The sequence below is a fragment of the Pleurodeles waltl genome, chromosome 7 (genome assembly GCF_031143425.1).
Source record: "Pleurodeles waltl isolate 20211129_DDA chromosome 7, aPleWal1.hap1.20221129, whole genome shotgun sequence".
In the NCBI taxonomy this organism is placed as follows: domain Eukaryota; kingdom Metazoa; phylum Chordata; class Amphibia; order Caudata; family Salamandridae; genus Pleurodeles; species Pleurodeles waltl.
In genome coordinates this window covers 180,193,919-180,213,640 of record NC_090446.1, presented here as the reverse complement: position 1 = coordinate 180,213,640, position 19,722 = coordinate 180,193,919, and the positions used below count along the sequence as shown (strand labels likewise).

At 44.9% G+C, this 19,722-nt stretch overlaps 1 protein-coding gene across 3 annotated transcripts in view; it reads left to right on the top strand.

The window, feature by feature from the left end:
- The first annotated feature begins 3,807 nt into the window (after nt 1-3,807).
- LOC138303942 (ankyrin repeat domain-containing protein SOWAHA-like) overlaps nt 3,808-19,722 on the top strand; it is a 73,219-nt gene continuing 57,304 nt past the window's right edge. The window contains exons 1-4 of one of the 3 annotated variants that reach the window (XM_069243521.1): nt 3,808-3,983; nt 4,910-5,452; nt 11,597-11,658; nt 14,212-14,454. In XM_069243521.1, the coding sequence (XP_069099622.1) occupies nt 5,329-5,452; nt 11,597-11,658; nt 14,212-14,454 (429 nt within the window). In that variant the 5' untranslated portion in view covers nt 3,808-3,983; nt 4,910-5,328. Of the gene's footprint in view, nt 3,984-4,909; nt 5,453-11,596; nt 11,659-14,211; nt 14,500-19,722 lie in introns of all 3 variants that reach the window. The other 2 variants (XM_069243520.1, XM_069243518.1) reach the window with 2 other exon arrangements.

The following is a 19,722-nucleotide window of genomic DNA, read 5'->3' as shown; positions in this document are numbered from 1 at the left end:
GGTAGGTTTTACGGTTTAGGGCAGGGAGTCGGGGTAGTTTTTAGGACAGGGCAGGGTAGGTTTTAGGGCTTAGGGCAGAGTCAGGGTAGTTTTGGGGGCAGGGTGGGGTAGTTTTAGAACAAGGTAGCTTTTAGGGATTATGGCAGGCCGGGTAGTTTTTTAGGACAGGGTGGGGTCATTTTTAGGACAGGATTGGATAGGTTTTAGGGCGGCCAGGGGTCGGGTAGTTCTTAGGACAGTGTAGGTTTTAGGGTTTAGGGTGGGTGGTCGGGGACGTTTTTAGGACAGGCCGGGGTAGGTTTTAGGACAGGACAGGGCATGGTAGCTTTTAGGGTTTAGGGCAGGGTCGTGTAGTTTTTAGGACAGGGCAGGGTCAGGGTAGTTTTTAGGACAGTAGGTTTCAGGATTTAGGGCAAAGGGGTATGGAGGATTGTATCACACAACCACGCATGGCGTAACACATATACCTTTACTAAACATGCTTTTACAACGAAATGTATTGTAAAGTCATGCGTGGTATAAAGATGCGGTAGTGGTTCTGACCGTATTGTTAGGCCATGCGTGGTTCTGTCATACAACCCTATTGTCCACCTTCTGCAGTTACCTCTATTGTCTCAAGTTCTGAAGAAGCTCATGAACAACTGGGCCCAAGTCACCATAATTGGCTTGGCCATTAGTGTGTGGTACTCAAAGCTTCGGAACATATCATCTGCCCTCTGATCAAGTCACCACTTTGGGAGGACATCCTGTGTCAGCAATAGGGCGGAATCCTTCACCCACACCTCTATAACCTACGCCTTCATGCATGGAGATTTAGCAAAGGCAATTAAATGCATTTGACTTACCATCTCAAGTGGATGTCCTACTCCCAGCCAGGCGCCCTTCCACAAAATCCATCTATGTCCATTAATCTGTTGGACATTCTTTTTTTTTTGTCTTTAGCCCAGCGAGGCCTTGTAGTGGGAACTGTAAAAGGTTATTTGTCGTTCATTTTAGCCTTTCTACATTTGCTGGACCATCCTTTCTTGTTCAAATCACCAATGGTGATGAGTTTTATTTATTTTTTAAACCCTGACATGAACGCTCCCTCTCACACCGTTAGTGATACTCCAGTGGAACCTTATCTTGGTTTTCACATTTCTCATGTATACACCCTTCAAACCACTGCATAATAGCTTGCTGTGTCATTTGACTCTGAGAACTGTTTTCCTCCCTACGATTAGGTCGGCTTGCTGCATAAATGAACTGTAGGCGCTTTCAATGCAGCTGCTCATGTCCGAGAAATGCTTGTCTACAGTTACCACTAACTGCCATGTTTTTGGCTCATGCTAACTTTCCCCAGTGGATGTGCCCATCTGAGGCAACAACTGAATCGACTTGCCACGGGAGGTGAAAATTTAGAAAACAGTTTCTTCACCCGAACCTGTATACCACGCTGTTACTTTTGAAGGCCGTTTAGTGTAATCTCTCGTGATCTCATCCCTACACCTTCCTATATTTGGTCAACAACATATATATATATATATATATATATATATATATACACACACACACACATACATACATACACACACTAAAATAACCGAAAATTGCTTATAACTGAAGAGGAAAAAGGACTTTGCACTGTAGGGGGTCACACATAGTCTAGTAATTATGTGCGGCACCTAATGTACGTATTGTAATCTAATGAAACGGATTTACTTACACAGTTATACTAAAAATGCGTAACGATTACAGTTACACAGGGATAGCACGTGAAATGCAAATAGCTGCATAGAAAGTACTGTCCCCCATGTATCAGCACTATAAACCCACAGAGCTCTGCCAATGCATCCCATTGCTGACAAAGAACATCTCCTGATATACCAATCAGGTGGGCCCACGAGAGACTTTGCCAATGTATGTCAATCTTTTGACTGCAGCCGACTGTTGATGTTCCATACTGATACTAAACAGATATCTGTCAGTATACCTCTCTCCTGTACTTCTGACTAATTCAATACACATTTACTCTTGAACGACGGCATCATCTGACGTGACAACGCGGGACAGAGAGCACATTTTTCCCTACCGCTTCTCAAAGTACCAGTACTGTCACCACTGACACTTTCAGTGTAACTTATATTTGACACGGTATACTCCCCCGTCCCAAAATGAAAACGCCAAAGAGCCGATATATATATATGGCATACAGGATTCGGGAAAGTCCCAAAACTGGAATCACGAGCCCTGTCAACACACATCACTCTGTTTGAAGCATCTCTTGAACTCCTGCTTCTGCCCCCACCTACCTCTTTCAATATACCTCCCTCTTGGACCGTACCATTACCTGATGCGTCAGTAAATGATCGAGGCTGCTCTGTCAATATACCTCACTTTTGGGAGAGCGGAATTCCCCGATGTCCCGGTACCAAGCCCCCCACAAAACTCTGTCAACGTACAACAAAGTAGTGGCCTGACAAACGAGCCCTCATTCATCCATGTGATTTCGAATATTGTGCCATGGTGTTTAAAGCGGCTGGCATTCCACTGGCCTGTGCCCGTGTCTGATCTAACAGCGCTGTAGGAGAAAAGGGGGTATCGAGCTTCTTCAGTGCCTGGGCGTGGCTCTAAAAAATCATGGGTCCCTCCCGCAGTCCCGAGTCTTTCCTGTTATAGTCACAACCGCATTCCTCCGTCCCAGGGATAAACACTGATCTGGCAAACAGGCTCGCGCCCGAGAGCTGGCACGGCCCGCGGAAACAGGGAACAGATGTTTCCCATCTTGGCGTGAGTGAGTGCACAAGAGAGAGGCGGGAGGGGCAGAACCACTCAAGGAGTGCAGATCGGAAGGGGCGGGTGGGAAAACAGAGTGGAGCAGAGGGCCGTGGCAATACATTCATCACTGCTGCCTAAAAGTTCCCTGTCTATTGAACCGTGCTGAGGACAAACTCCAGACAGTCGTTGTACTACATATTGCCTACGGCTAACGTACCCAACTTCTCCCTTTCATTCTCCAATTCCTTCTTCTCGTTTAGTTTATCACCCCCTCTTCGCAGGGACGTAGCTTCAGCTGGGTGGCGGGGAGGGGGTTACACTCCTCTTATAAATGGGTGTTGTGGTAATTAGGTGGGTACAGGCAGTGCTTTAAATGGAAAAATAGAAGTGCAGGTACTCTGTACCAGAGTACCTGCTTGTTTCTGAGAAGTGCCGGCACTCTCCAATTAAAAGTATTGCGGTTTTCTTGAGATGTGCCGGTACTCTCCCTCTCAAAATAAAAAAGTGCCGGTACTCAGTACCGGAGAGTACCGGCCCATTTAAAGCACTGGGTACAGGTGCTTCCAGTCGAGTATGGTGAGCTTTCTTTTGGATTCGCCAGGAATTTGTACATACACGGACAAAAATACACACATTCTCTAGCCCCCCTCCAAGCTACGTCCCTGCCTCTTCTTTCACTCACGGTAGTTGGTTCCTTTTTGTCTCTTACCGGCTCCTTGTCCGTTTCCAATCTGCCCCTCGAATCCGTTCCCTGTGATTCCCCTTCTATACGCCCTCTCTTACTAAAAATCTTCTGCTCTCCGCATCTTTTCAACCCTCTGTCCTTACGCCCCTCACCCTCCCTCTATTTCTTGTCATTCTTCTAGCCTTCCTCTGCTTCTTTTTTCCTTGGTCCACCCTTCGTCCGTTTTCCACCCTCTTTAACCACTTTCTTTGTATTATGTTCAGTTTCTACTGAAAATTCAATTTTCAACTTCCTTAACTTTTTCTCTTTTTCCTAACTCCGGTTTCTTCCCTCTCTCTCCTCTTCGTTCCAGACTGCTCCCTCTCTCTCCCTTCCAGTCCCGCAGGACCCGGTTGTCGGTCGGCGCGTGCGCACGCTGCCGGCGGCTCCTTTCTCGTGCGCATGCGCTCTCGCCTAGCACCCCAGATGTCGGCCCCGCTGCTGCAGCCTCAGATGTGATGCCTGCGCCCCGCGCGTGCACCCGAGTGATTCCCTGTGCCCGGTACGAGGGATTCGCCTGTAACTGAGGCGGGGGGTGGGCTGGGGCTTTTGTGCTGTCGATGCGGGACTTTGAGGTTTGTCCGAGAGAGGGGTTAGTCAGCCTGCCTTAAGGTCTTACCGCAGCGATAAGTTTGATAAACTCGTGGTAGGGGGTCAGCTGCCCGGTGGTTCTGACTGTCAGTGATTGACTGTCCTAGAGGTTGACTAGGCTGTACTCATAACCCACCGCGGGGAGCTGCTGTTAGGTTGTCCGTTATTTTTAACTGGCTGATGGCTGTGACTTTCGGGGGTTTGTTGCATTCATAGTAGTGATTTAATGCCCTTGATTCTGACCTTCGCCTCCGAGCTGACCCTTGGTTTTTGGCTGCCTCAGAGTTCTGGCCCAGATAACTTACCAGGCTGGCCCATAGTAGTCCATTAAGTGAATTGGGTAAACGTTGTAGGTACACCACACCCATGAAGTGACCATCCCACTGTTTTCCTATGCAGGGCCTATCAATCACAGGAGTCTTACCAACAGGCCTAGCTGCATGGTTCTGCCTCAAGGGGAAGTTGGTCTGTCATCTTCTTTGTCTGGGCCAGGGTATTGTCTTCATAGGAGTAATCTGCCTCATTAGGTCCTGAGCATTTGGTTTATCTGCTCAGTTCTTTTTAAGCACCAGGGTTATCTGGTATAAGGTTATGATTTACATGGTTTAACTAGTGTATGGCTACCGTATTTAGATTGGCTGCATTGTCTGGTCCATTAGTTTGACCCAAGGTTCTTAGCTAGTAAACTTTCTAAGTAAGGACTCTCACTTCGTTTATTCCAATGGATACACCGAGGAATTTGCACCAAACAGAAATTATTTTTGTACATAACAGATTCAGCAGTTTTGCGAAGCAAGTTTAGAGATCTGATAACTACATTTTTCTTTATGTTTGCAGGTACACTGGATTTACGTTTAGATTTGGAGCGTGCCCGTTGGCAACTTCTTTTTGGAACATGGCTTGGGAAATGGTAGGATTCCATTATTCATGGTGAAACCTATTGATGGTTGATTGGAGCTGGACACTATTTAAACCAATTCTTTATATTAGTATATTGCTGCTGGCACATGGTTGAAATAGAGCGGTTTCCTGGTGCCCCACTCCGACTGCTGGATCCTTGAACTCATGGTTGGGGTCTTACCCTTTGCTTCTGGAATGGATTGGTGAGCAGTAGATGCTTTTGGTGATCTGCCTGAGGTTTCTGTCTGTTGGTCATTGGTGGAGAACTTATTTGGCACCTGTTCCATTTAACCAGCCTGGTTGCCCTTTGGGATTGAAAACTGGCTCTGCAAGATCATTAACTCTGCATTGATCCTATGGAGCAGCTCAGTGAAGAAGAATTGCTCCACTTCTTATGTGCAGAAGGAGGGAAAGCCAAAAACTCTGAACTGCTTGCACGATACCAACCACTTATCAACCATGTAGACCCTCAGCTACGAGGTAATGTCTTTAAAACGGTGGGTGCTGCTAGGTTCCTCTCTCCTTATTCTTAAACTCTTTCAGTCTTTTTGCCTCATCCTTCCTATTCCTTTGGCAATCATCAGACTTCTGCTTTGCCTGTTAGTATCCTGTCTTGAGTGCTTCGGAGTGTGACGCCCATGCACTGAGCAACCAAGCAGCTGGTGTTATCGGTGAGTTGTTCAGCAATTTTAGGGAAAAGTTAATGTTTAATCAATATTTTGTTTTTTTTCTGTATCTTTTATGGGACCCCTGCACTAGATTTCTATCCAAGAGCCTGTGAAACAAATTTGAGTTAACAAGCTGTTTACTGTTTTTCCTAGGCCTAGACAATTAACTTAGGCAGTTTATCTGTAGTGTGACCCCAAGACTCCTTTTATTGGTCTGTTATTTTTGTCTTTTAAATCTGTGCTGTGTTTGAGTGAATCCTATGTAGGGTATTGTGGCAGTGTGCAATTGTCCCATTTCTAGGACCCTTTGATCTTGTGAAAATATTTATTTTTTCTCTCAAGAACTATTTGGTGGTGCCTTTTTAGAGCAGTTGGACAGTGTGTACGTTGGTGTCTGTTAAGGCCGAGGGTTGTTTGGCAGTGTTAGTTAATATAATGTATGACAATGCATAGGGCCCTTTCTGCATGAAATGTAGGCAGTGCAAATGATGGTCTCCCCTGTAGGCCCTTTCAACTATGAGAGTGGGTCTCTTTAGGACCCCCTCAGCATTTTCTGTGGGGCCTTCGAGTGGTGCACGAGCAGGTCTCTTCTATAGGACTTTTTGGCACAGTAATAAAAAAAATTCTTTAGGGGATTTCGACACTGTGTGTAAGGAAATGCCTCCTTGGCATGGTTGCCCCCTGACTTTTTGCCTTTGCTGATGCTATGTTTACAATTGAAAGTGTGCTGAGGCCTGCTAACCAGGCCCCAGCACCAGTGTTCTTTCCCTAACCTGTACTTTTGTATCCACAATTGGCAGACCCTGGCATCCAGATAAGTCCCTTGTAACTGGTACTTCTAGTACCAAGGGCCCTGATGCCAAGGAAGGTCTCTAAGGGCTGCAGCATGTCTTATGCCACCCTGGAGACCTCTCACTCAGCACAGACACACTGCTTGCCAGCTTGTGTGTGCTAGTGAGGACAAAACGAGTAAGTCGACATGGCACTCCCCTAAGGGTGCCATGCCAGCCTCTCACTGCCTATGCAGTATAGGTAAGACACCCCTCTAGCAGGCCTTACAGCCCTAAGGCAGGGTGCACTATACCATAGGTGAGGGTACCAGTGCATGAGCATGGTACCCCTACAGTGTCTAAACAAAACCTTAGACATTGTAAGTGCAGGGTAGCCATAAGAGTATATGGTCTGGGAGTCTGTCAAACACGAACTCCACAGCACCATAATGGCTACACTGAAAACTGGGAAGTTTGGTATCAAACTTCTCAGCACAATAAATGCACACTGATGCCAGTGTACATTTTATTGTAAAATACACCACAGAGGGCACCTTAGAGGTGCCCCCTGAAACTTAACCGACTGTCTGTGTAGGCTGACTAGTTCCAGCAGCCTGCCACACCAGAGACATGTTGCTGGCCCCATGGGGAGAGTGCCTTTGTCACTCTGAGGCCAGTAACAAAGCCTGCACTGGGTGGAGATGCTAACACCTCCCCCAGGCAGGAGCTGTAACACCTGGCGGTGAGCCTCAAAGGCTCACCCCTTTGTCACAGCCCAGCATGGCACTCCAGCTTAGTGGAGTTGCCCGCCCCCTCCGGCCACGGCCCCCACTTTTGGCGGCAAGGCTGGAGGGAACAAAGAAAGCAACAAGGAGGAGTCACTGGCCAGTCAGGACAGCCCCTAAGGTGTCCTGAGCTGAGGTGACTCTGACTTTTAGAAATCCTCCATCTTGCAGATGGAGGATTCCCCCAATAGGGTTAGGATTGTGACCCCCTCCCCTTGGGAGGAGGCACAAAGAGGGTGTACCCACCCTCAGGGCTAGTAGCCATTGGCTACTAACCCCCCAGACCTAAACACGCCCTTAAATTTAGTATTTAAGGGCTACCCTGAACCCTAGAAAATTAGATTCCTGCAACTACAAGAAGAAGGACTGCCTAGCTGAAAACCCCTGCAGAGGAAGATCAGAAGACGACAACTGCCTTGGCTCCAGAAACTCACCGGCCTGTCTCCTGCCTTCCAAAGATCCTGCTCCAGCGACGCCTTCCAAAGGGACCAGCGACCTCGACATCCTCTGAGGACTGCCCCTGCTTCGAAAAGACAAGAAACTCCCGAGGACAGCGGACCTGCTCCAAGAAAAGCTGCAACTTTGTTTCCAGCAGCTTTAAAGAACCCTGCAAGCTCCCCGCAAGAAGCGTGAGACTTGCAACACTGCACCCGGCGACCCCGACTCGGCTGGTGGCGATCCAACACCTCAGGAGGGACCCCAGGACTACTCTAAGACTGTGAGTACAAAAACCTGTCCCCCCTGAGCCCCCACAGCGCCGCCTGCAGAGGGAATCCCGAGGCTTCCCCTGACCGCGACTCTTTGAATCCTAAGTCCCGACACCTGGGAGAGACCCTGCACCCGCAGCCCCCAGGACCTGAAGGACCGGACTTTCACTGGAGGAGTGACCCCCAGGAGTCCCTCTCCCTTGACCAAGTGGAGGTTTCCCCGAGGAACCCCCCCCTTGCCTGCCTGCAGCGCTGAAGAGATCCCTAGATCTCCCATTGACTTCCATTACAAACCCGACGCTGGTTTCTACACTGCACCCGGCCGCCCCCGCGCTGCTGAGGGTGAAATTTCTGTGTGGGCTTGTGTCCCCCCCGGTGCCCTACAAAACCCCCCTGGTCTGCCCTCCGAAGACGCGGGTACTTACCTGCAAGCAGACCGGAACCGGGGCACCCCCTTCTCTCCATTCTAGCCTATGTGTTTTGGGCACCACTTTGAACTCTGCACCTGACCGGCCCTGAGCTGCTGGTGTGGTGACTTTGGGGTTGCTCTGAACCCCCAACGGTGGGCTACCTTGGACCAAGAACTAAGCCCTGTAAGTGTCTTACTTACCTGGTTAACCTAACAAATACTTACCTCCCCTAGGAACTGTGAAAATTGCACTAAGTGTCCACTTTTAAAACAGCTATTTGTGAATAACTTGAAAAGTATACATGCAATTTTGATGATTTGAAGTTCCTAAAGTACTTACCTGCAATACCTTTCGAATGAGATATTACATGTAGAATTTGAACCTGTGGTTCTTAAAATAAACTAAGAAAAGATATTTTTCTATATAAAAACCTATTGGCTGGATTTGTCTCTGTGTGTGTGTGTGTACCTCATTTATTGTCTATGTGTATGTACAACAAATGCTTAACACTACTCCTTGGATAAGCCTACTGCTCGACCACACTACCACAAAATAGAGCATTAGTATTATCTATTTTTACCACTATTTTACCTCTAAGGGGAACCCTTGGACTCTGTGCATGCTATTCCTTACTTTGAAATAGCACATACAGAGCCAACTTCCTACACTGTGTATGTATGTATCTGTATTTTTTGTATGGCTTCCAGCAGAAACACATTTGGGTTAGATTGAATTTAAGGGCACCCACAGCTACAGTTTTACCTTTAATGCAAGTGTGCTCTAGAAGGGTCAGTTACAACGTTGAGACACAAGAGGCAGCACTCCAATCCTACAAAACGCCTTTTTATCTACCAACCCATTCCTGTTTTTCGCCAGTTTCTCCCATCTGTTCCTGCTTAGGGATCCTAAATCGGTATTCTTTTTTTCACCGTACTTTGTGCTTCGTCTTCCTTTGCCCCCTGCATGTTCACCAATCTCAGTGCCGACATAGTGCATACATCTTCAGTTACTTTCGAAAACAGCAGCCAGACATCGATGCATAACTGTTTACGACCTGAGCTATTGAAGCAGATAATATTTGCAAAATGAACAGTGGCTTGGTGAGCGTGGGAGAAGTGAGTGTCTGCAGAAGAAGGGACATTTTTGGTGGCAAGATTTAGGAGAGAATATTGTATAGTGAAGAGTCAGGTGAAGAAGACTGGTTTGCAAAACTTTTATCATGCATATTCTGTGACCAGAAGCTGTTCACAATTTTTCTTTGGTGCTGTAGTAAATGGTGTTTTTTTTTTGGTGGTCCAGAGTGTTTGTCCTGCATGAAGGAATGCAAGATATCTTAGTTTATGGATCTCTTCTTTGCTCTATTCTTTGATAATTGTAGTACCGCTTGGTTACTTGAGGCTCTACGTGGCATGATAGATGTGCATATTAAATACCTGAAATACGTTGTCAGTACGTTGGCATCGTTGTTGTTAGTAAGTTGGGACCACATCTTAGTGTGTAAGACGATACTTGACTAACAGTGCTGGTGACTGGGCCTTGATGCCCCAATCGGTATTTATCGGTATCCAATCGGAGCCTGTGCAAGGGCAGCTCAGGATGCACCTGACATTTAATGGCTGTACTGGTATATCATAATGATTTGTAGGCAATCAAAGCTGCACCTAGGAGTTTGATGCTATCCCCGGGCACTTGAAGTTGTAGCTGGGTGTATGATTGCAGTCTCTAGCATAGGATGATGCACAGTATGTTGTTTCATGGCTTTTAAGGCCATATCATACATGGCTTACAAGACTGCAATGGGAATGGAGTCTTGACTTAAGTGTGTTGTACTACATCTTACGGGGGCTGTGCCCAGGATTGTGACTGAACCTTCTATATGGAGTTATATCTGGCTTGTTAAACACAACATTTATGAGGATGTGCCCAACTGTACGATATCAAAACCTCAGATGTAATCACTGTATCTTGGAATAGACGGCTGCAGCAGGCAGGTGATTCTTTGACCAGCATCTGGATCTGAACACCGTAAACCAAGCTGTACCTCGACGTCATAGTGGAAGCCAACATAAGATGACACTACCTGGGTGTGTAGGTGTCCTTGGCACGCAAGGGTATACCTTGCAGTCAGTCTGTATGTGTGCACACGACTGTAAGTTCGCCATAAAGTTCTTCCAGCCATACGAATTTATCTTGGCATGTCAAGCTGCAGTTGAGCTTGCAAAACTGTCATTACTTTCTACGTGATGCACCTGTGAATATGAGGATGTACCTGTAGATACGATGGCAGTATAGGGTATGAGATGACAGTATCCGGGCCTGTGGTGGCAGAAAGTGACATGATCTGATGTTCTTGGCATATGAGGCTCATTCTGGCATGCCAGGCTTTAGCTTAGTTGTAGTATAATGATAGTCCATGGGCCATTGAGGTTAAGCCACATGTATGGTGTTATCTGAAGGTTGTACTCACTGTTTAATGGCAAATTTATTATCCAGTGTCTGGTGTAACCTTTTCGTATTGCTGCTGTAAGCCTACAATTAAACACGACCAATCAATGCGTATAGAAAGCCAGACATTTACTAATGCTCTCCTCAATTCGTGATCATGTTAAAATTGACACAGTTTGCCTCCTCTCCATATTCATCACTCTCAGAGCATGTTAATAACACTATACTGATCATTCTCCCTTCATCAGACAAGCCAAAAATTCGTTTGATTATCTTTTTATAAATGCCAGAAAAGTTAAAAATGATGCAGTCTTCAGACCAGGACAGGGATCTGAACATCTGCGCCGATTTCGGGGTAAATACATGATTAGAATACTAAATGTTGGGAGCCCTGTTGAAGATATATGCATGGCAGAGTGCCAGTAATGGATTGTGGATTTTCTACTCCATAATTCCAATGCTTGCCTTTCTGTTTCCTCCTTTTTAATTGCTGATATTCTTTCCATCTGTGAATGGAACCTTATTTGAGCCCGTCAGCTTCTGGCTGTACAAGTCCCTCTTTAAGGACCCTCTCTTGGTGCTTGCACACATAGAGCGCCTGAATGACTATGAGAGCTTTCTTCAGAAGGCTGCGGTGTTGCACTAAAGGGATGCAAAGCACCATGTCGGTAATGGACAGTGCTTGCTACCTATTTTGCTTTCTCACTTTTGAATGGGCTTCGGCCTTCGCAGTGGCCATTTATCTGTGAACATTACCTGTCCCATTTAACCCCTTCCCCATGGACTGCCAACAATTAAAGTGTCTTTTCTCACACTTGTGCATTTTTGTCTCGTTGCAGCACTTCACCGCCAAACCTTCAAGGAGATCATTAACAAAGTGGCTGTGGTAAAGCAGGAACATGTAAGTATGCCTCATTACTGCTTCACCCCCTCCATTCCAGCTTTGAGTAGCAGTATCTCCCCTCCGCTTCTAGCATTGCAGATGTGATTATGAATAGAGCCCCTACACATGTAGTGTCCTTTCCATTCCAAACCACCCGAGCTTCTTTCAGTACCACAAACCCACACTCGTTCTGCCAGTGCAGCGGTGCATGCCAGACAGGTTACCTCATAGTACTGCTGGCTAAACATGCTTTTGGAGAGGGCAGGCCGAACTGAAGAGCTGAAGAAAGTGATTTTAAGAGCCAGCACATCTTGCAAAAACACACACACACGCCCATGCCTTTATTGTCTGTAGTAACTTCTCAGACTTACTTCCATCGAAGAGCGAGTCTTGCTTTGATGTTGTAACCATTGCCTTGAGTGGATCACAGCTTTTTTTCTGATATGTCCTCCTAGGATAGGGCAGGAAAGGTGGCGGAGTTAATCTCGCTTTAGTCGCTTTCAGGCATGATCAGTAGAGGGAACAAGTGAAGAAGCAGAAACTCTTGAAGTTGCCATTGGAAGATAATCCATCTGCTCTATTCTTATAGTTGAAATGTATGTAGCTGTGAATTCATTCCATCCCGACAAGCCTTCAACTCCCTCTACTGACAACTAGGGGCGAATGTTTGCTTGCAAAACCACTCTAATTCTAGTGCCTGAAGTAAGCTCTGGAACGGTCTGTTGAGTTTACTGACAATAGCTAATTTTAGTACCTTTAAATACTCCAGGAGTATAATGCAATATGCTTCGGGGGCTGTGTGCTTAGTTAAAAATAATAATAATAGGATTAGTGATTGGAGCTTTTCTGTAACTGGTTTTGCAATCTGGACGAGAGCTACCCTTGACGAGGGGCGTCTAGTTTGTGCACTGAGCTCTCAGTTGTAATGTGAATTTGTTACTTATTCTTGATGGTGCATTCATATTAATGAGAAACTCAACTAAAATGTTTAAAATCCGAGTGCCTAGAAACTCTCCACGGACACTCATTCTTTTGTAGAGAATGACAGGGTCGAGGCTGGAAGGGCTAAGACCGTTCAGTCGCATGTCTGGCAAGCACATGTGACCTGATTTTCCAAACCCTTCCATGGGGATCTGGCATGTCCAGAAAAATGTCCGTTTCCTCATGGGCTGTTTTTCGTGTGCTTGGGAGGAAAGAGGTGTGGGTTAATAACTTGCTGAATGGATTCACCTGGGTTCTAAACCTGTCTTCTTTCCTTGGCCACATTGTGGGAGCATGGGGGAAATAATCTTACCCTGCTGACTCCCCTTCGCTTCTGTGCTGAACTAGGAACACCTATAAATAGTTTCACGTCCAGTACGCGTGCATAATAAATACACAACAGCAGTTGCCAGAGCTGCTTCATGTGTGAACCTAAACCATTATATGTGAGTTGTGCATTTGGTGTTTGGACACAACCACCATAGTTTATAAATCCCAAGGAACATGTAAGTTGCACGTGTGCTAGGCAGTGTGCCACTGGCGCTCTTTTCCAAGCAGAGGTTTGCTAGCTTAAAACAAAATGATGTATATTTTAATACTAGTGTCATTAAATTTCTGTCAGGAAAATGTTGCACGTTGTTGTAGAACGGTTTTCTAGAAATGCCGAATTAGACTGCAAATGTACACAGGAAGTTGTTTGCATCTGCCTAGCGAATACCTGCCCACTCCTCCATTCGCACTGAATGTTCAAGCCTGAACGCGATAACGACCGAAAGTCCCATTCCTGGAATGTGTACAGTGAGGTGCAAGCATTCCTGCATAGCGGAAGGGGACTCCTAGTAAAAGGGCGAAATAAAAGATTGTGGAGGCCCGTTACGCTGTGCCATTAGAAAGTAATGCTTCACAAAAGTATTCACAAAAAGGATGGTGCAACAACCAGTCTCGCATAACAAAAGATCCGATTGAAAGCAATTACTGTAGTGAGAAAAATCTGTGACGGATACAGGAAGCACTACAAAGCACCTGCAGTGCAAGACATTAAAATGAGCTTTGACAAAGTGAATAGGTGTGGCTTCCATTTGAGTACTGACTAAAACAAAAACGGCCTTCTGCAGTGCAAATGCAAAAATAAATGATTGCTTCCAATATCCAATGCACCAATGAGGCAAAACATTTATATTGTAATGATTAGGAGTACTCTTGAGAGGTAAAATAGTCCCTAATGCATTACTTTGTAAGCACTACGTAGAGGGCGTAGTGACACACCGAACAGCCAATGGAGGAGGTGAGAGGGATTAATCGTTTGAGTGAAGGTAAAGCACACTCTACGTATTTTTTAAAGATTAGTAACAGTTGGTCATCCAGACAGCAGTGCCGTACAGCCAGACCTACAATGTAAAGTTAGAAAACATTTTAATATACGTATGAAGAGTAGAGAGGTTGCTGGTCAGCTATCACTTGGCACATTGTTCAGTCTTCGAAGGTGCGTCTTTAAACAAGATGCACTTCCAATTTTATGTATTTTTTTCCTGTGATTTTTTAAATATTTTTATTTTTTCCTGTCACTTTGCTTTCTTTCCATTTTTTTAGGGGGAAAAGTATGTGATCCTAAAGAAGCGGTTTCAACCGCCTGCAGCTGACACAGCCAGTACTGCTATACCAGCGGCCACAGTGCCCTCTTCCATGTGCTCCCGAGTGCAGCAGCCAGGATCTGGCCTGGTGCAATGGGAGGGCGAGAGTCGTGCAGCCAAGTCTCCTGACCAAGCTCCCAGTCCCCCAGCCGAGCGGGCTTCGCCAAAGGAGAAGCACCATGGTGCCGTTCCACGCATTCAGGTGAAAGACTTTTCTGCAGTACTCCAGTCACAACTCTCCTCCCAGGTGAGCATGCATGGAAAAGATGGCACATGTTCACAGAAATTATTTGTATAAACTTCGAGTTACATGTCTGTTTATAATGTGCACTATACAGACGGGCAGTGTTTAGCTATATTTAGGTTGAACGCGCAAGCGCTTTCATCTGTTGTAAGTATTGTGGGCTTTTAACTACGCCCACCTCACGTTCATCACTTTCATGCGCTCGTGGTCTTGCCTTTCAAAAACCACTTGATGTCACTGGTAATTGTTTTATGTTTATCCTGCCATGAAGCTGTTTTTGTCATTCCTTGCAGACTTCCCCTGTTACATGTATTATTGCACGTTTGCTGATATACTTCAGTGTTGGCAAACTTTTTATTTTGTCTCTCCCCTTCGTGCTGCATAGGCGACCATGACACTCACAGCGCGAACAGGCACAACAGTTTGAACTTGATTTGTGGTATTGAAGCGCTAGTCATATTGTTCACAGTTACCTAATCAGTCATTTTTTGTGACTCTCCCCTTAAATACTTGAAATTGGTAAATGCTTCACATGAAACAGCACAATAGGAGAGCCGATACTACAATATTCACTACACTCGGGCAAACGTGACCCATAATGCTTTGCAAGCATTCTTTTCACAACATTTTTTCCCGTAACTCAGCATGTTGTGGTACTAGGAAAACGGGACCACCACCAAAACGTTCAGCATGGCGTGCTTTTTTCGTGTAGGTCATCTCTGGGTCCCCACACAAGGTTAGTGGGGACTCAAAAATAATAACCCCTCCCACCATTCACTGTCTTTTTAAGCATTCTCATGGCTGGAACGTTTGTTTTCCAGCTGGGAATAACTTGTGTTTTAAGGGCCTTGTATATAATATCATTCTTTTTGCCTGGTTAAGCCCTTTAGGGGCTCACTATTTAGTTACATGACCATGTTTCTTACAAATGCTGTTTTCATTGTGGTGTCATATTTGAGACGTTCTAAGCATTAGTCATAATTAGTCATATCAACATATTCATGGCACGAACACATGCCCCATAATGCTTTGCAGCCATTACTTTTACAAAATAGTTTTGCTCATAACTCAGCCTGTGGCGGTTGTAGGACAATGGGACCATCTTCAAAACATTTACCACAATTTGCTCTTTCTGTCTGTCATCTCTGGGTCCCCACACTATGCTACTGGGGACTCCAAAATAATAACCTCTTCCACCATTCAATGTCTTTTAAGCTTTCTCATGGCTAGAATGTTTGTTTTATAGCTATGAGAAGTTTGTTGTAAAAGCCTTGCTTTTAATATCATTTCAGTAGGCCTGCTAGCCCTAAAAACGTCCTCTAGCTGCTAAGTATATGGTTACACTGCATTAATTTCTCCTGTTTTTGTTTTTCATGGGGTGATGCCCCCTAAGGTAGGAGTCTACAACCTTTTCTGTAGCAAGAGCCACTTCTGATCAGTGAAAATCATTGTGAGCTGCCGAAGGACAACTCGGACAACTCGCACATTATTACCAGACACCTTCCTTGACTTTAAGCCTAAAGTCCATAGAGCCAGATACTTTGGTTTGAAGAGAATACTTTGTCTAGGGGCACTATGACAGGGCTGCCATGTATGTGCATGGTCTCTGGGGACGTATGAACATGTGTGCAAATGAATGGGATATATGTGTATGGGTAACAGTCAGTGTTGTGTGTACTTGTAGATCAGGACATTCCTTTGGCCATACGTGGCACCATTACATGTTTAACACAAACATACAACCATTTTTTTTAAACAGGAGACATTTGAAGTGCAAAAATGTTTATAATATGGAACATTTTTTTGCACTTTATCTCCCATTTAAAAAAATGACTGTATTTTTCAGTTATAAATATGGCCACATGGAGCTAGAGGTATGCTGTTTGGAAATGTAATACTTAGGAAAAAAATAAGAACATTAAAATGAAAATGTAACTTAATTAGAAGGTAACTTTTCTTTTTAAGTTTCTCCAATTCAAAAGCATTAATTAATACACATTTTGTTCTCATCTCCAGCACTGAGTTGACAAGGACTTTAATTTGAGAGTTAAATATCTTACTGCTTCAATTCTTCACCTCTGTACCCAGGGTCATAAATCTGACTACAGCACCGATCCATATCAGGCCCTGCTATCTGGGTTCTGATTATAATAATGTCAAATAAACACAGCCTTCCATTAACTTTAAAAGACAAATGTGACATTTTGCTTACTTAAAATGAACTCCAAGCTGTGAGCTACTCTGAAGGGGTCTGGGAGCTACTGGTAGCTAGGATCGACTGAGTGGAGACACCTGCTCTAAGGGCTAACAATACGGTTAGATGACCATGTTTCTTACAAATGATATGCTTGTTCTGGTGCCCTCCAGGGGCTTTTTGAGCATTACTAATTTATTTCTGGTCAAGGTTCAAATGATAATTGTATACATTTTAATAATCTCTCCTTATTACAATTATGACCATAATTGAGGCCAACCTAACATCCTTATTACACTATGACATGATATGGTTGGGTAACCCTTCTAGTTTATTTCTCCTTCGTGGCTGTCTTTTGTATTTTTCTTTTTTTTTTATTGTATTAGCCAGCCAACAACTCTGATGGTGGGGTGGTGAAAGTGATATTCTATTGTAATTAGCATGGCAGATTTAAATTAGGATGCTAAATGGCAACATTTTCATTTTTTGGTGCAGATAGAGGAAGAAGGTAAACCGAAGGGCTTCAGTTATATGCAGGGCCACTGGAATTTTTTGGCAGGAAAAGATGAAATTATGAGGCATGATTGACCCAATTTATGTGTCAAGAAAAGTCCAGTTATTAATTTACAATGTCAATAGCTCTTACTCAAACAAATGCGATAACTATTGCATTGCAAAAGCTTATTTTGTGTAGCAGTTGTGTGTAGTGTCACACATCAACTTGACTGTCTGGTAATTGAAAACAGAAACCAGGATAGTGGAGTCCAATCAAATGCGATGTGTTGGACCCTATCCGATAATCTTTATTCATTATTGTTGTCTTCCTGAAAATTTCTGATTCCACAAGTTTCCTTGGCCGTAGACTAAACAAAATAAAATTATGGACAGAGTGTTGAAACTTTTCAAACATTCACCCCCAGTCACACATTTGGGTACAATTCATTGTTATTTTGTTTGCCACGTCACCCCAGTTTAGACCCAGCCATATGCAAATCAGTCTTGACCCTGTTCCCCATGAGAACAGTGCAGCCCAAACTGTTGGGCCAGGTCCTCCCTGGACAGGAAGCAAGCATCCTGGGACTGATTTCAGGGTATCACCCTTTATCAGCTAGGCTACCTTGAATCCAGTGGCGCAGCGAGCTAGGTACACATGTCTGGGCATACCCTAGCCACTTAGGGCGCACAAGGCAACATCGCAGAACAAAATAAAATGATGGACGGAGTATTGAAACCTTTCAAACACTCACCCCCACTCACAGATCTGAGTATAATTCGTTATTTTGCTCGCCACATTTTGCATAGATGGTTGTAGTCTTCCCTCAAGTAGTGGTTGAAGAAATTCCAGGTGGCCTAGATGCTGACTGGTCTTATTTCTTATTTGTGCCACCAGGAGATTATTTGATGAGTCACAAGTAAGTTGTCTGATTGTAGTGTCCAGCCCGGGGTACAGCAAGTGGCAGAGATTTGCAGTTAGGCAGGGCCTCTCATCCAGTGAGCTTTGTGTGTGGTGCAAACAGTTTTGAATTTAATTCTGGATACCTTGGGAACCATTTGAGTGTTTGCATGCCCAGTTTTGTGTGATCTCTTTTTCAAAGACATAGTTTGGCCACCTGGGAGTGTATAATCAAAAGTGCCTCAGGGCTGCAACGGGAGTTTGTGCCTGTTTTTTGCACCTTAGGGCACTTTGGTATTATTGAAGGTGTCAAGAGGCTTGCTCAGATCTCTCTGTAATACATATAGCTCTGTGCAACCTCAAGGGGGACATGGCAAGTATGGGCACAAAGAATATAATAGGGTGCATGAACTATGCATCACAAAGAGGTGGCTCACACTCGGTGCATCCACTGGGAACACCTGCTGGAAGGAGGGTTAAGGAGTCCCAGGGATCACCTTCCAGCTCCACCAGTAACTCCCTTCACCCAGCTGCATGATAATTTGTTCCTTACTTTGACTTTGCAGGCCGCTTTGCTGCCTCTAAAGTGAAAGAGAACAGGGTGGTTACAAACAGCTGCCTTTCGCTAATGCACAGCCCCTAGGTCAGGTGCGATTTCATGGCTACTGTCAAGCACATTCATTGTGATGAGGTGGTGTGACCGCCCTGCTTGAGCAGTAAAAAGGTGTTCAGCAGCGAAGCCCAGGTTAGTGCACGCAGTCTTATCTATTCAGTTTGTTTGTAAGCTTTTGTGAGAGTGTTGCAAGCATTGTTATAATAGTAGTCTGGCGGATGCAGCTCTAGATCATGTCATCTCGATCCAGTGGCCAGATCGTTAGGATGAGGGTGATTTTACTGCTTATGCACAGTGGGAAGTTGACCCTCCTGGCTCTACTAATTTGGCATTTGAATGAGGGGTTTTCCTCCCTTTCTCCGAAGGGCTCCGTAGAATACCCAGGCCTGTAAAACAGCAAAAAGGCAGTAGATGATCCAGTCCCCCACTACCTAGTTACATGTGTTTGCACTATTCAGGCAGAGACAGTATTCCTTGGCTGTATTTGGAGGGACAGATTAATTGTTGATTTGATTGTCAATGGTGAATATCAAATCATTGATTTAGGTGGAAACGTGAAGAAGATGATGCCCAAGTACACTGTCGGCGGGTACAAACTGATAATGAAAAGCGGTTGTGAGAGAGCAACTCTGCAGATCACCTTTAGCATTGGTTGCTGTGTCATGGACTTTGGTCATGAAGAATTTGTGCATGTTGTTACAGACATCATGGTCAGGGTTTGTGAGGAAGCGATGTAAGCAAGTTGAAGGAAAGTCTGTATTATCTTGGGTAGTTCTTTGGTTTAGTTAATTGAGAAAGGATCTTGTTTGGCACATATTTTTCTTTTTGGCTGAGATGAGTGCTGTATGATCTGTGTGATTCAGTTGGAAGGCTGTTGCTTGTTTTGATTTTTGTGAATTGACCTGTAGATTGTGAACATTTGATTAAATATGGTGAGGGTCTAGCGGTCCCATACACATTTGTGAGCTTTTGAGTGGGATGATTAGAGAGTGGGAGCTATGTCAGCATTACCAGTGATAGTTTTGT